This window comes from Cnephaeus nilssonii (genome assembly GCF_951640355.1).
Source record: "Cnephaeus nilssonii genome assembly, chromosome: 13".
Lineage (NCBI taxonomy): Eukaryota > Metazoa > Chordata > Mammalia > Chiroptera > Vespertilionidae > Cnephaeus > Cnephaeus nilssonii.
Window position 1 is genome coordinate 8,189,004 of NC_137084.1, and position 16,025 is coordinate 8,205,028.

At 40.7% G+C, this 16,025-nt stretch overlaps 1 protein-coding gene and 1 pseudogene across 2 annotated transcripts; one reads left to right on the forward strand and one right to left on the reverse strand.

The window, feature by feature from the left end:
* Positions 1-1,578: 1,578 nt before the first annotated feature.
* Positions 1,579-3,122, reverse strand: LOC307109869 (heterogeneous nuclear ribonucleoprotein A1-like 2). The gene is given in 3 exon segments (XM_079788829.1): positions 1,579-1,924; positions 2,157-2,943; positions 2,946-3,122. Coding segments are annotated over 3 exon segments (951 nt in total). The 5' UTR covers positions 3,103-3,122; the 3' UTR covers positions 1,579-1,917.
* A 10,465-nt stretch (positions 3,123-13,587) lies between these two features.
* LOC307109313 (serine palmitoyltransferase small subunit B-like) lies at positions 13,588-15,934 on the forward strand (annotated as a pseudogene). Its single transcript has 2 exons — positions 13,588-13,815; positions 15,922-15,934. The product of its transcript is annotated as a serine palmitoyltransferase small subunit B-like (transcript).
* Positions 15,935-16,025: the final 91 nt, after the last annotated feature.

Here is a 16,025-nt window from a genome sequence, read left to right on the forward strand (position 1 = left end):
CTGTTTTCCTGTCAGCTCTGTCCTCATTTGCCTCCTCTCAATTAATCTGGTTTAACTTTACATGTATGCAAAGGAAAAGCTTTCCTCACTATGAAGTGTGTGTTCTTTTTTATGAATAGATTATGAATTTTTATTGTAATGTGGAATCATTTTTACATTTGACTTAGGTTAAGGCCTCAGAATGTCTTTTTTTTTTTTAATATATTTTATTGATTTTTCACAGAGAGGAAGGGAGAGGGATAGAGAGCTAGAAACATCGATGAGAGAGAGACATCGACCAGCTGCCTCCCGCACACCCCCCACCAGGGGATGTGCCCGCAACCAATGTACATGCCCCTGACCGGAATCGAACCCGGGACCTTCCAGTCCGCAGACCGACGCTCTATCCACTGAGCCAAACCGGTTTCAGCAGAATATCTTTTTAAAAATATATATATTTTATTGAGGAAGGAGAGAGAGAGAGAGAGAGAGAGAGAGAGAGAGAGAGAGAGAGAAACATCAATGATGAGAGAGAATCATTTGATTGGCTGCCTCTTGCACGCCCCCTACTGGGGATAGAGCCCGCAACCCAGGCATGTGCCCTTGGACGAATAGAACCTGGGACCTTCCTGTCCACAGACTGACTCTCTATCCATTGAGCCAAACCAGCTAGGGCCTCAGAATGTCTTAATCCAACTGTAGCCATAATTGCCATAGAGTGAAAGTATGCCATTTTTACTTATTATACCAGTAGTTAAGGGCGTGAGCATATTTACATGTCTCCCAAACTAAGTTCTCTGCAATCCAGTTTTCACATCCTATATTAATAGGCCTGGAGCTACTTAGAATTTGTCATGAACAAGCACAGTGACTCCCTAGGAGAATAACAGAAGATAATATCTACATTGAAGAATAATGTTATATGCATAAAGTAAATGAACAGGTTTCCACAGCGTACGTTAATGCTATAGGAAAACAAGTGCTTATAACTTGTTACAGTCATAGTACTTATCACATTTCATTATAGTTATTAGTTTCCATGCTTGTGAAAAGGGATTGTATCTTATTCATATTTATATCTGCAACCTCAGCACTGTGCTTGGCACATGATATACATTTACTAAATATTTATGGATATATACTTAAATTTAAAGTCAAAGTTATAACCCTAGCCGGTTTGGCTCAGTGGATAGAGAGTTGGCCTGCGGACCAGAGGTCCCAGGTTCAATCCTGGTCAAGGGAACGTGCCTCGATTGCAGGCTTCTCCAGCCCGGGCCCTGGTGGTGGTGGTGGTGGTGGTGGTGGTGGTGGTGGTAGGGTGTGTGTTGGGGGTGGTTTCATGCAGGAGGCAACCAATCAATGTGTGTTTCTCTTACATCGATGTTTCTCACTGTCTTTCCCTTTCTCTTCCACTATTCCAAAAAAAAACAATGGAAAAATATCCTTGGGTGAGGATTAACAAAACAAAAACATTAAAGTCAAAGTTGCATATAACTCAAAGAGGTTCATGTAATAGTTGATTGTGCCACAAATTACGGTAGAAATCTCTCTAAAATTTGCAGTAAACATATTCTTTATTTATTTATTTATTTTAAAAAGACACATTTATTCAGCGTCATGATCAGACTATTACATTTAGCAATCAACAGCATGGGTGCAAAAAAAAAAAAAAATCTACATTAAAACCCTTGGTTGGAATGCTTTACACTTTCCACAGAACAGAAACTAAAATAACCTGTTATACAATTAGTCACAAATACAGTCCTCGAGGTTTTTTTTGCCCATTCACATGAGTATTGTCTAACACATGTCTTCTTTGTAGCAGCTAGGCCCTGCCACCACTGTGCTTGGCTGAGTTCACAAATCTGTTGTAACCTGTAGCTTCCCTGTCACTTCTCTGGCTCTCCTCTCCTGCTAAGCTTTGTTTCCTGGCAGTAATTAAAACCTTCTGCCGAAACCGGTTTGGCTCAATGGATAGAGCGTCGGCCTGCGGACTGAAAGGTCCCAGGTTCGATTCCGGTCAGGGCATGTACCTTGGTTGCGGGCACATCCCCAGTAGGGGGTGTGCAAGAGGCAGCTGATCGATGTTTCTCTCTCATAGATGTTTCTAACTCTCTATCCCTCTCTCTTCCTCTCTGTAATAAATCAATAAAATATATTTAAAAAAAAAAAAAAACCTTCTGCCACTGCCATAGCTACTGCTGCTGCTGGAACCGCCATAGCCACCTTGGTTTCGTGGTTTGGCAAAGTATTGACCTCCACCACCATAAGAGCCAGAGCTTCTGCCTCCAAAGTTTCCTCCTTTCATAGGCCCAAAATTTGAAGACTGATTGTTGTAATTGCCAAAATCATTGTAGCTTCCACCACCTCCAAAATTGCTTCCATCATTACCAAATCCATTATAGCCATCCCCACTGCCACCATATCCACGGCTGCCACCAAAGCCACCTCGACCACTGAAGTTTCCTCCGTGACCGAAGTTGTCATTTCCACCAAAACCACCTCCACGACCACCTCCGAAGTTTCCAGAACCACTTGGACCTCTTTGGCTGGACGAAGCACTAGCCATCTCTTGCTTAGATAGGGCTTTCCTTACTTCACAGTTGTGGCCATTCACAGGGTGGTGTTTCTGAATGACAATCTTGTCTACAGAGTCATGGTCATCAAAGGTTACAAAAGCAAAGCCCCTCTTTTTGCCACTGCCTCGGTCAGTCATGATTTCAATCACTTCTATTTTCCCATACTGTTCAAAATAATCTCTTAGGTGATGTTCTTCAGTGTCTTCTGTAATACCACCGGCAAAAATCTTTTTCACAGTTAAGTGGGCACCAGGTCTTTGAGAATCTTCTCTTGAGACAGCCCTCTGTGGCTCCACAACTCTCCCGTCCACCTTGTGTGGCCTTGCATTCATGGCTGCATCCACCTCCTCCACAGTGGCATAGGTGACAAACCCAAAGCCTCTGAGCGCTTGGTGTTTGGATCTCTCATCCCCACACAGTCCGTGAGCGTTCCCCATGGCTCAAAATGGCTCCTCAGACTCTCATCGGTTGTTTCAAAGCTCAAACCTCCGATAAAGAGCTTCCGCAGCTGCCCCGGCTCGTTGGGAGACTCAGACTTAGACATGATGACTGCAACAGGGGACATTCCAACGATGCTTACTCCGCGGCGTTCACCAGCAGAAAGCTAAACATATTCTTTCTCTAAGACTTTCATTTTTCCCTAATATAATGGGTTTTTCTTTTAACTTTCAATTTGAATCTTAATGAAAAGCAAGAAGATAATCACAGCAAGTTTATAAATTTTATCTTCTTTGCCTCCTCAGCCAGATCCTCTTCCTGACTTCTTTAGTTAGGTTATGCTATTATTATAGACTAGTGGCCCAGTGCATGAATTCATGCACATTGAAAGGAAATTAATTAGAAGAAATATTTTAAATCGCTATTTGCCCTTTCTCTGTAATAGAAGTGTCAACCAAATTCACGATTGACAATGACAGATCGAAACACACACACGCGACTGGCATGCGCAAGTCAACTTAGCCTTTTATATGTATAGAATAAACTTAATTAGGCCTGCTTTCTGATTTAGCCAAACTTTTTCCAGCCCAGTGAAGCACCCCAACTTCTCTTTCAGGTAATTGTCAGCAGCACAGCAGTAAATATCAACACGAAGCAGATTATTATTGTAGATCACACAGGGAGAACAAAGGGTAAAATATTTAACTGCAGCAGTGTTTGACTATATTCTCCACAGTGAGAAAACCTGAAGTCATTGTCAAGTTCCACCATTTCTTACTTCTTTTCAGTCGGTTCAAGTTTGTAAGCTTTCTAAATCTCCATTTTCTGGCTAATGAAAAGAAAATTGGATTCCACCAAGTCTCCTATCTACCTACTCCAGGATTTCTCTGAGGATCAAATGAGATGAGGAACGGGAAAACACTTCACAGACATTTGGTTAAGTGTAAAATGTTTGCACCTGGCTATAAAGCACGTCGTGTTCCTGGGCTGAAGAAATTCCAAGGAGGCTAGTTCTAGGGAGAGGAAGCCGGGCATTGCTACGTGGCGTTATTACCCAGCGCCACAGCCACCGTTTCCAGGCTGGACTGGGTTGTGGGCCGCATTTTGCACCATGGGGTCTTGGCAGCGTCGGCTGCAATTTGGTGGGGTGTTGCTCCAAGGTGGTGGCGGGGCCTGTGTCCCACTTGGGGGAAGCCAAGTGTTGCTTTGTGGGCGCCAGGTTCATGGTGCTCATTTCTCTGTAAATGACCAGTGCACGTCATGGCAGCTCCTGCGATGAGCGTCTGGCCCTGGTGATCAATGCACATCATAGCGACTGGTTGGATGGTCAGACACTTAGCATATTAGCACAATACCATTTATATACCTAAAGCCTGCTTAAAAACTTTTCAAGGACACAGACTCCCTTTATTTCAATCACAGTAAATCCCTCTGACATGAATAGGAATTCCACATAAGTAGGAAAAGGATAAAAGAGCTCTATAAAATATACTCAAATGTTTGTTGGGCTCCTTTATTGATAGAGTTCAGTAAGTCAAATCAAGTGTAAGAAACTGTATCCAAAAATGTGGATCTAAGTTAAATAAAAATATAAAACACAAGGCCAACTTGAGGCAATTTTCTGAAGAAAATTCTTCTGATCAGATTTATTTAACAAATTCATATTCTGGCCAAATGTGGCTTGAAACAACTTTTCTAAGTCAGTTTTTGTTGTTGTTGTTGTTGTTGTTGTTGTTTATTAAATATATTTTGTTGATTTTTACAGAGAGGAAGGGAGAAGGATAGAAAGTTAGAAACATCAATGAGAAAGAAACATCGATCAGCTGCCTCCTGCACACTCCCTATTGGAGATTGAGCCTGCAACCAAGGTACATGCCCTTGACCAGAATTGAACCTGGAACCCTTTTTCAGTCCACGAGCCAATGATCTATCCCCACTGAACCAAACCAGTTAGGGCACTCAGTCAGTTTTTTAAAATTTCACAATGGGCCTAGCCGGTTTTGCTCAGTGGGTAGAGCGTTGGCCTGCGAACCAAAGAGTCCCTGGTAAAGGGCTTGTACCTTGGTTGCAGGCTCCTTCCCCACCCAGCCCCGTTGCAGGGGGCAACCAGTTGATGTGAGAGAAACATCAATGCTTTTCTCTGTCTTTCCCTGTCTCTGCCATTCTCTCTAAAAACCAATGGAAAAATATCCTCGGGTGAAGATTAACAACAACAAAAAGAAAATGATTTTTTAAAGGGAAAGACATTTAATATGGCCTTAATTGCAAAAGTGAAATGATTCGAGTAACTTCTATAAATCATAGTGATTACAATTTGCATGCAGAACAAACCAGATAAATGGTAATGTAATGTCCCATAGAAATTTCAAGAATAGACTAAGCCCAATTGAAACAAAACAGTTCCAACAATCTTGGGATTACACTTGGCTAAAATACACTCTAACAAAAATACTAATAGAGAACTCAAAAAGGAAGAACTATAAATATTCATTTAGTATGTAAAAAAGAAAGCTAGTTAAAACAAGAGGGTATTTTAAAACCATTTTTAAAATGTTAGTACCCACTGTTGACAAGGAGAAATTATAGTCTTGCTTGTCATTTCCCATTTTATATAGGTGGGCATATACATTTATAACCCTTTCTGGAGGTTAATTTGACAGCATGTATAATACATACATATGTGTATGTCTACTCTAGACAAAAAGCCTGAAATGATGTACTCCAAGTGGTATACTTGGAAGTGGAATTAGGTATATTTCTTCCTTGTTCTTGTTCCTTAAATTTTTCAATAAACATAAAAGGATTTCTTGAGGGCAAGGGGAACCATTTCACTTTGTTGAAGTCAACTTATTAATTTTTTAAAAAGCTTATATGAATAAACTAGAATTTGATTGAGCTTCTTAGTGGCATATCTAGAAAGTGATAAATAGATAAAATATAGAAATAGCTGAGGAGACCATTACATCTGCAATTAGAGAATGACACATGAGATCATGATCATGAGATTGACTCATGAGATAGTATCTTTACAAATCAGCAGTGCAAAAGTGCAATAGTTAGGTAAATAAAAATGGATTGGGCAATACTCGCGTGTAATGTTTAAGGACGGAATCTTTACACTTATTAAAGCGAATTGCTAAAATGCCTTTTTAAATGGTTATTACTGTAGTGAATAGAGAATGCCCTTTTTACCACCCCCTTCACAGTATTACATGTACTGAGCAAAAAATGAACCTCATTTTACTTTTCATATCTTTGATGATTAGTGAAACTGAACAATTCTGAGGCTTATTTATTGGCTGTTTGTATTTCCTCTTTTGTGCAAAGAAAACATTTGTAATATTAAATGTGTCCAAAGAGTCATTACAGCACAACAAAATTTACTATGATATAAGTATTTAAACAGTTCAGAGTTCATTAAAGAAAAGGACTGGGCTGTGTGAAAACTTATTTTAACAGCTTTCTTTTGTAAAAGGTGTTTTTTTACTAACTAAATTCTATGTTATTTGGATGTTTTACAAAGAATACGTATTGCTTTACTATTAAGTAATTACAATTTTATCTTTAAAAAAAAAAAGAAAGAAAAAGTATGTCCTTCCTTGAATGAGAGGTTGATACCACGTCAGAGTCAGATCTTGAACTTCACCTTTTCATGACTAAAAGAGAACAAAAGAAACTCTTCATAACTCATGGGGTGTGAATCATAAGTGCAATTATTAAATGACTAAATAGAAGTCTAATGCCAGTGGGGTGAAGTGGAAATCCTATTGGGTAGAAACCAGAAATCCTAGTTTTAATGTTCCCCCTGATTCCCTGATTCGCTTACTAAATTTCATGAGATAAATTGCTGAAAATTCTGCACCTATTTGTCAATGCATTAAACAAAGATCTTAGTTGTTAGAAAAAAATGGGCTTATGTGATAACATATTGAGGTATTAAAAGCAGCTTGAACTGAAAATCTTCATGGACAGTGTCAGCAATTCTAGTCATCAGCAACTCAGGAAGCCTAAAATGTTTCCACAATTATAAGTCTCCTCTCCAAGGCTCGTCTGTTATTTCAGTGTGCATAAATTCTCATAGGCCCATTGAAGGTAGAATATTGAAGGTGACCATTTGGGAGATAACAGATATTTCACATTAATGCTAATAACACTGAAATAGTAATGTATTTTAAGAAACATAACCTTCCTTCAATTTCTGCTATTTCTGAACAAACTATTTCCCTTTTAACATATTTCAGCTTTTTGAGATGATATTCTCAAAAAGATGCATGCTCCATAAATTTGTTTCCTAACATCCATGCAAATATCCTATATAATAAAAGGGTAATATGCAAATAGACCAAATGGCAGAACAACCGAACAACCAATCAAAGCGTATTATGCTAATGACTAGGGTCCCGGTGCATGAAATTCATGCGGGGGGGGGGGGCAGGGAGGGTGGTGTCCCTCAACCCAGCCTGCACCCTCTCCAATCTGAGAGGGCCTAAATGGGCAGTCGGACATTCCTCTCACAATCCAGGACTGCTGGCTCCCAACCGCTTGCTTGCCTGCCTGCCTGATTGTCCCTAACCACTTCTGCCTGCCAACCTGATCACCCCCTAACCACTCTCCTGCCAGCCCGATTGACACCTAACTGCTCCCCTGCTGGCCCGATTGCCCATAATTGCTCTCCCTGCCGGCCTGATCACCTCTAACTGCCCTCCCCTGTTGGCCGGTCGCCCCTAACTGTCCTCCCCTGCAGGCCTGATTGCCCCCAACTGCCCTCCCCTGCAGGCCTGGTGGCCCCTAACTGCCCTCCTCTGCAGGCCTGGTCCCCCACATCTGCCCTCCCTTGCAGGCCTAGTTCCCCCCAACTGCCTTCCCCTGCAGGCCTGTTCCCCCCCAACTGCCCTCCCTTGCAGGCCTGGTCCCTCCCAACTGCCCTCCCCTACCGGCCATCTTGTGGCAGCCATCTTGTGTCCACATGGGGGAAGCCATCTTTGAGCACATGGGGGCGGCCATCTTGTGTGTTGGAGTGACTTATCAATTTGCATATTACTTTTTTATTAGATAGGATATGCTAATGCTGCTCAACCACGTGCTATGATGTACACTGACCATGAGGGGAAAGACAGTCAACTGGTCGACCAGTCGCTATGACGTTCACTGACCACCAGGGGGCAGATGCTCCAACTGGTAGGTTAGCTTGCTGCTGGGATCAGGCCAATCGGGACTGAGCAAGATGGGCCAGACATGCCCTGGAGCTCTCCCACAGTCCCTCCTGAGCCAATTGTGCACGGTGGAGTCCCTCAGCCTGGCCTGCACCCTCTCGCAATCTGGGACCCCTCGGGGGATGTCAGAGAGCCGGTTTCAGCCCAATCCCACAGGCCACTCCCCTTGGGAGGGTGCCAGATGCAGGGCTCATGGCTGGTGAGCGCTGTTACGGCAGCTCGAGCATCTCCTGATCGGAACTGATTGGAGGCAAGCCCGCAGCAGGCACAGTGGGGTGGGGATGAGCGGGAGCGGCAGGTAGGAGCTGCAGACAGTGTTGGACTGCGGGTTTCAGCCTGATCCCTGCAGGCCACCCAAAGGGATCCCATCGGTGAATGAATTTGTGCATCGGGCCTCTAGTATATATAATAATAACATTGATGTGGGTAATCACATGCTTGCTCACAAGCATATCCTCAGGTTTATCTTTAGCACATTGATGAAAAGGAGTAATAGAATCAGGCAATGAGCAAATCTGATAAGGTCATTGATGATTGAAGACTTCTGAGTCTACAATTTATAAAAAGCTATCTGCCTAATGTTATCAAGGCCCTCAGAGAAACCAATGAAAAAGAGGATTTATTTATTTATTTATTTATTCAACAAATATTAATTGAGCATCTGCTAGGTGCTGTGCTGCTAAACACTGAGGAAAATTGTCAGGTTGAACCATATGAAATTGCTAATAGTTAGTATTTTTGACTTACAAAAATGGCAATTTCTTATAGTCCAACCTAAGAAAATTACAGAAATTCTTTAGAGAGGGAAAAGAAATAAAAGAGTTGAGAATCATGAAAAAAACACACAAGTTTCCAAAATGATAACTTAGAAGAAATAAGATGGAATGAAAGGAAAACAAAAAGATAGAACTGGAAAATGGGGGAAAGGGAACATATGAACAAAAATTGAATAATAAAAACATAAAAACTAATAAAGTATTAATAATTAATGTAATTCATACAATATTTATTAAATGTCCAACACTATATAGATAATTTCATAGTAGGCACAATATGTGCCTCAAAAGAAAAAAAACTTTATTCACCTTAAAGATGAAAGACAGATCAATGTTCCCTATATTTTTAAATTCTGAGGATAAAAGAGGGAAAAAAATAATGAAGCAATGGGAGAGCTAAAACAGGGAAAATAGCAGCAGATTTATATATATAAATTCAACACAAATCCAAGAAGATAGTAAAGATGGAAAGAAATAGAGTCCTAATAACAGAAAAAAGATTTTGCAGCAATGTCAATGACACAAGAATGAAAAGTATACATCAAGTTATCAGAGTAGAGAGACCAATAACGATAAATCTAAAAATGTTTAATATATCTTTTGTGACATAGAAAATTTTATTAATTTCCCATTTTGAATAATTGTGGCTGAACAAATTATAAAATACATATTTGTGTATACAGACAAATTCTAAAATTTACATTTTTTAATTTATATTTTGATATGACTTATTTCCTTTTAATTAACATCTATATATATAAAAGCCTAAACGACTGGCTGACAGGCTGACCAGCTGGTAGCTATGATGTGCACTGACCACCAGGGAGCAGACGCTTAATGCAGGAGCAGAAACCACAGGCATGGAAACATGGAACAGACTGATGAATCTCAGAGGGAAAGGGGAAGGGCGGGGGAGGGGAGAGGGCGGGAAGAGATTAACCAAAAATCTTATATGCATACTAGAGGCCTGGTGCATGGATTTGTGCAAGGGTAGGGTCCCTCAGCCTGGCTTGTGGGGATTGGGCTGAAACCAGCTCTCCAACATCCCCTAAGGGGTCCTGGATTGTGAGAGGGTGCAGGCCAGGCCGAGGGACCCCACATGCACCGGGCCTCTAATAAATTATATAATAGCAAGTAATCTAAGACTACCCAGACAGGAAAGAATAATTAGAAACTTATTTAAGTAGAGTATCTTTACTCTTCTATTATTAAGTATGGTCAAAGAACCATAGAATTTTAGCATAGGAAGGAATCTTAGGGTTTATTCAGACCAAGCCCTCAATGTTTCAGAAGAGGACGACAGAGTTCAGAGAAGTGATTTGTTCAAAGTCATCTAGCTAGAGAGAAGCAGACTCAGGACTAGAATTTATTAATTCTTGCATTCACTTAGGAAATCTTGCCATGTGCCAGGTGAGATTCGAAGACTGGTAGATTTTGTTCCTGGCTCTCAGGAAATGTCAGGGAGGCATTGTTGAAAGTGGGTAAAGGAGCGCCATAAATTTTACTAAAGCCATTAGAGTACATCCGTAAAAGAAACAATGCTTAACACCCCACATTTTATATTTCAAAACTCATGTTTCGAGAACCCTTATTTGAGAGCTTCAAACCAGAGTGATACGTAAAATAACAAAGGAGACTTGTCCGCCAAAGACGGATAAATGGAAGCCGGGCTTATACACTTCCTAACAGTTCCCCCACGTGATGTGTGCCTTTAATCCTATCAGTAATATCAACACACTGCGTTATTATCCTTCTTCCATGCAGAATTAACAAAATGCATGATTTTTCAAACCCCCGTTTCTCACGTTGTGGGTAGAACGTATAGTTTTGCAATTGATGCCAAATAAACTTATGTATGAAAATAATATCTATGTTTTCGTAGAACACCTGAACATGAGTTTCCAAAATAGAGGCCAAAAAAGTGTGTGGCAATCAGACAGTAAGACTATGATGATAAAATGAGCCTATGAGTCAAAGAATTAATTATAGTTGTAAAAATGCCAAGGCCTGAACAAAGAGTGAGAGTTCTGTGACCAATTGTGACACGAGTCCCTGTCACAGGCCCCTGTGGGCATCTCAGAACCACGGTGATTCTTATATGCTCCGTAAGGACTTTAAGGATTACTCATTTTTAAAAGCATGACACGTAGTTCTTATTATTACACAGTGTCACGTGAAACCAGATGACCCCTCACACTGTTCTTGATATTATTTGCTTTGTTATTAACAGTCATTGTTCTTAAATGAGAGAAGTCAATATGAACTCTAGTCAAAAATTCCTTTAGTGGACTTTAACCAAATGTTTAAAATAAACATTTACCTATTTGTTGAATCTGAAAATACCTGTAGACGAGCATATAATCACCCTTGAACACTAGGAGTCTTTCCTTTTCCACCTGCTGATTTTACTAGGATAAATTAAAATTGCAAACAATTAATGTTGAAATGTCAAGGCTAAAATGTCACAGAAATATCAAGTTCAGGAAAGTTGCATCTCCTGTTTCGAGTAGTTGAATGGTACAGTCATTACTGTGTCTTTAAGAATATGAATGTGCCGAAACCGGTTTGGCTCAGTGGATAGAGCATCGGCCTGTGGACTGAAGGGTCCGGGTTTGATTCCGGTCAAGGGCATGTACCTTGGTTGCGGGCACAACCCCAGTGGGGGGGTGTGCAGGAGGCAGCTGATCAATGTTTCTCTCTCATCGATGTTTCTAACACTCTATCCCCCTCTCTTCCTCTCTGTGAAAAATCAATAAAATATATTTTAAAAAAAAGAAAAAAGAATATGAATGTGCCCTAACCGGTTTGGCTCAGTGGATAGAGCGTCGGCCTGCGGACTCAAGGGTCCCAGGTTCGATTCCAGTCGGGGGCATGTGCCTTGGTTGCGGGTGCATACCCAGTAGGGAGTGTGCAGGAAGCAGCTGATCGATGTTTCTCTCTCATTGATGTTTCTAATTCTCTGTCCTTTTCCCTTCCTCTCTGTAAAAAATGAATAAAATATATATTTTAAAAAAAAGAATATAAATGTGATCTCATTCTGTAAGAGCTTCATGCCACAACCTTAACATTTCCTGTCACAGCCCTTGCGTCAACCCTCATGCCCATAGCAGGCATGAAAAGTAAAGCAAGTTTCCGTTTCATTGTTGAATTCACACAGGTAAGTGGGCAGGTTATGTGCTCAAACTCAAAGATGCATTATCACATTAACCCACATATTTTAATCTCATTGCTCTGGGGTTTTTTTTTGGTTTTTTTTCTTATTTCTTTTTAAATTAAATAATTCTTTACCTAGTGCCCTCCATTGCTTGGTAATAACTCAAAAAAAGTACTGAAAAGAGTCAAGAGCCAGGCTCCTACTTGGCCAATGACCATCCAAGACCTTTTATTTCATGCTCTCTCTTTGTAAAGTAAGAATCATAATATCTGGCCCAACTCCACAGATGGCCAGAATATGAGCACTTAAAATGCTTTGGAAGAAAGGCATAAGAATATTGTGACTTTAACAAGCAAATGGTACAAAATAAGAAAATAAATACTGCAAGTAAATAGAAGAAATCAACCATCTTGGACAATGTTGTTTCTGACTATGCTCTTCTCTTTGCTATCTACTCTCAATGATATCTACTTGCAGTTCCATAGTGGCTGAAGTTTATGTGCATATTGCCAAATGCTATAATATTCTGTGGGATCCAATATTACAGGGAAACATTCAGGGATGTACTTCACTACTGAGAAACAGACTCATTTCTATATCTGCCTCCCCTCTCAGACTATAAACTCTGATATTTCACATGAACACAAAGCCTCATTTATTTTGGTCCAAATATCCAGATATGTGGGTGGATGCCTTCTACCGAGGAATGTCATTGAAGTGCATATCTGCTGATTCCCCAGCATGAGGCATCTGACCATTTGCCACTCCCAAAATAGTGTAAAGTACTTTTCCCAACTGAAAATAAATGGCTTCCACCCAAAAAAATATATTGAGCACAAACAACATAAAAGGCACTCTGGCCTAAGTGGTTTGGCTCAGTGGATGGAGCGTTGGCCTGTGGACTGAAGGGTCCCGGGTTTGATTCCTGTCAAGGGCATGTACCTTGGTTGTAGTCATATCCTCAGTGAGGGGTGTGCAGGAGGCAGCTGATCGATGTTTCTCTCTCATCGATGTTTCTAACTCTCAATCCCTCTCTCTTCCTCTCTGTAAAAAACCAATAAAATATATTTTATTTATTTATTTTCTTAATATATTTTATTGATTTTTTACAGAGAGGAAGGGAGAGGGATAGAGAGTTAGAAACATCGATAAGAGAGAAACATCGATCAGCTGCCTACTGCACACCCGCCACTGGGGATGTGCCCGCAACCAAGGTACATGCCCTTGACCGGAATCGAACCTGGGACCCTTCAGTCCACAGGCCGACGCTCTATCCACTGAGCCAAACCCGTTTCGGCTAAAATATATTTTTTAAAAACACACACAAAAAAACAGCAACTCAGAGAGGAAAAGTAACCTAGGATCAGCCTGTGCAAAAACAAGGACAAGAATCCAGTCCTGGACCCTTCTCAGCAAGACAGACTTTCCGCAGTTTGAAGGAGCCAACCATGGATTTCAGGTGTGTTAAGGACTCTTTCTCCTGGCTCTACTACCAATACCAGATCATCAGCTGCTGCAGGGCCCTGCAGCCATGGGAGTGATCCAAGTTCAATTCCATCGTACTAACCATCTTTGTTATGATGGTCTATATTGCCTAAGTTTATCTCAATCCACATCTGCCTGGCTTGGGAATCTTTCTCCAAAATGTGTGGCTATCACAGTACACTTTTTAATGGGTGTTGTTTACATTCTATGAATTGGCATTGTATACGTATATGTTGCTTACAACTTATTGTTTGAGATGAATACTGTGTCTTCTTTCACTATCTGATCTAAAAAGCTCTCACTTCTCTATGCACTCTTATATCCTGCCTGAAATTTGAGATAGATGTCTGTTTAGGTTCTTTTATACATCTTACATTGTGCATCAGCTCATAGATAATACAATGACCTTAATCTCACATACCACATTTTCTCAACTTAAATCTATGACTTTAGATTTTTTTAAATCAGGAAATTTCATATAAACTTTTTCTGGAAAGTAGGCTCATAAGAGACTTACTAGAATCATGTTTAAAATGCTCCCTTGTTTTGACCAGTGTGGCTCAGTTGGTTGAGCATCATTCCATGCACAAAGTTTGCTGGTTCAATTCCAGGTCAGGGCACATGCCCACGTTGCAGGCTTGATCCCCAGTAGGGGTTGTGCAGGAGGCAGCCTGTGAATGTTTCTCTCTCACATTAATGGTTCTCTCTCCCTCTCCCTCTCCTTTCCTCTCTTTCTAAAATCAATAAAAAATATTTAAAAATGAAATAAAATAAAATGCTCCCTTGATCCCTATTCTACACTAAAGAATATATTTTTTAAAAAAGTTTGTAGACTGTCAAAAGTATTATATCCTTGTTAATAATGTAAAGATGTGAATAAAAAATATGGGCCCCCTAAAGTTTTGTTTCTTATTCAACTACTGACACCTAAAATTCTTTTACTTTGAGGCAATTATCTCCTTTCAGACATGGTTCCTGAATTGTTTCAAATGCCTCTAAAACTCTGGTTTTATAACAATTTAGTACCATCAATGTTGGTTTTAGATAACTCAGTATTATAATACAAAATAATCCTATATAATAAAGAGGTAATATGCAAATTGACCATCACTCCAGCACAAGATGGCTGCCCCAATGTGGTCAAAGATGGCTGCCACAAGATGGCCGGCAGGGGAGGGCAGTTGTGGGCGATCAGGCCTGCAGGGGAGGGCAGTTGGGGGCGACCAGGCCTGCAGGGGAGGGCAGTGGGGGCGACCAGGCCGGCAGGGGAGGGCAGTTAGCGGCAATCAGGACAGCAGGGGAGCAGTTAGGCGTCAATTAGGCTGGCAGGGGAGTGGTTAGGGGGTGATCAGGCTGGCAGGTAGAAGTGGTTAGGGGCAATCAAGCAGGCAGGCAGGCGAGCAGTTGGGAGCCAGCAGTCCTGGATTGTGAGAGGGATGGGATTGGGTCTAAACGGGCAGTCAGACATCCCTTGAGGGATCCCAGATTGGAGAGGATGCAGACTGGGCTAAGGGACACACACACACACACTTCCGTGCATGAATTTCATGCACAGGGCCTCTAGTTTTAAGTATAAGAAGTAAAATATAATCAAAGTAAATTCAGATGTTGTGACTTGTGATGTTGTCTTCCCTTGCATGATTCTAGGAGTGGGGAGGGAAGAAGAAATAAATTGCTTTTTTTCTGTACTTTCATTCAGTGGAGGGAGGGGAGCATATATGGGACTACAGGAAGAAAAGCTAATAAATAGGTTGGAAGTAATATTCTACCAGCAGGAACTTGATAGATCCAGGTAAATGCTTTGGTATAGTGGCTCCTTTGAAGAGCAAAAACAAGATTTATTAAATTTCCTTCAAAGTGTTTATCTTAAAAACAATTACAAGTTTTTAATTATACTGCCAATTACCAAAGATCAAGCAATGCAGTTTTTCTTTCCTCTCAATGAATACTAATGTTAGTAAAACTTGAAGTTTGGCATGCCAAATAAACTGGCATGTTTGTAAAAAAAAAAGAACACGTGGTTTGAAGACAAACCAGATCTGAATATGTATTTGTTGATTTTTTGCAAAATAAAATTAAGCTTAATTTTATAAATTAAGAAAATGAAAAAGGCAAATTGTCTTATTATCCTAATGGAAATAGTTTTGATCTCGGAGAGTCCTTGAAAAGATCTTGGAGACATCCCAGATCTAGCGAGTTGGAGAACCAATGCCATCGAATAATTTCAATGTCACTTCCCATTTCATATTATTAATAAAGTGAATTTTCTCTGATGCAGATTTTGTTCTTATTCCCAGATCACCCTTTTAGGAATGTTGAGTCAAGGTAACCACAAGCCCCCCCGCCCCGCCCCCAGCCTAGTGGATCCCAAACCCGAAAACCTCCGGACGCCCCGAGGGCG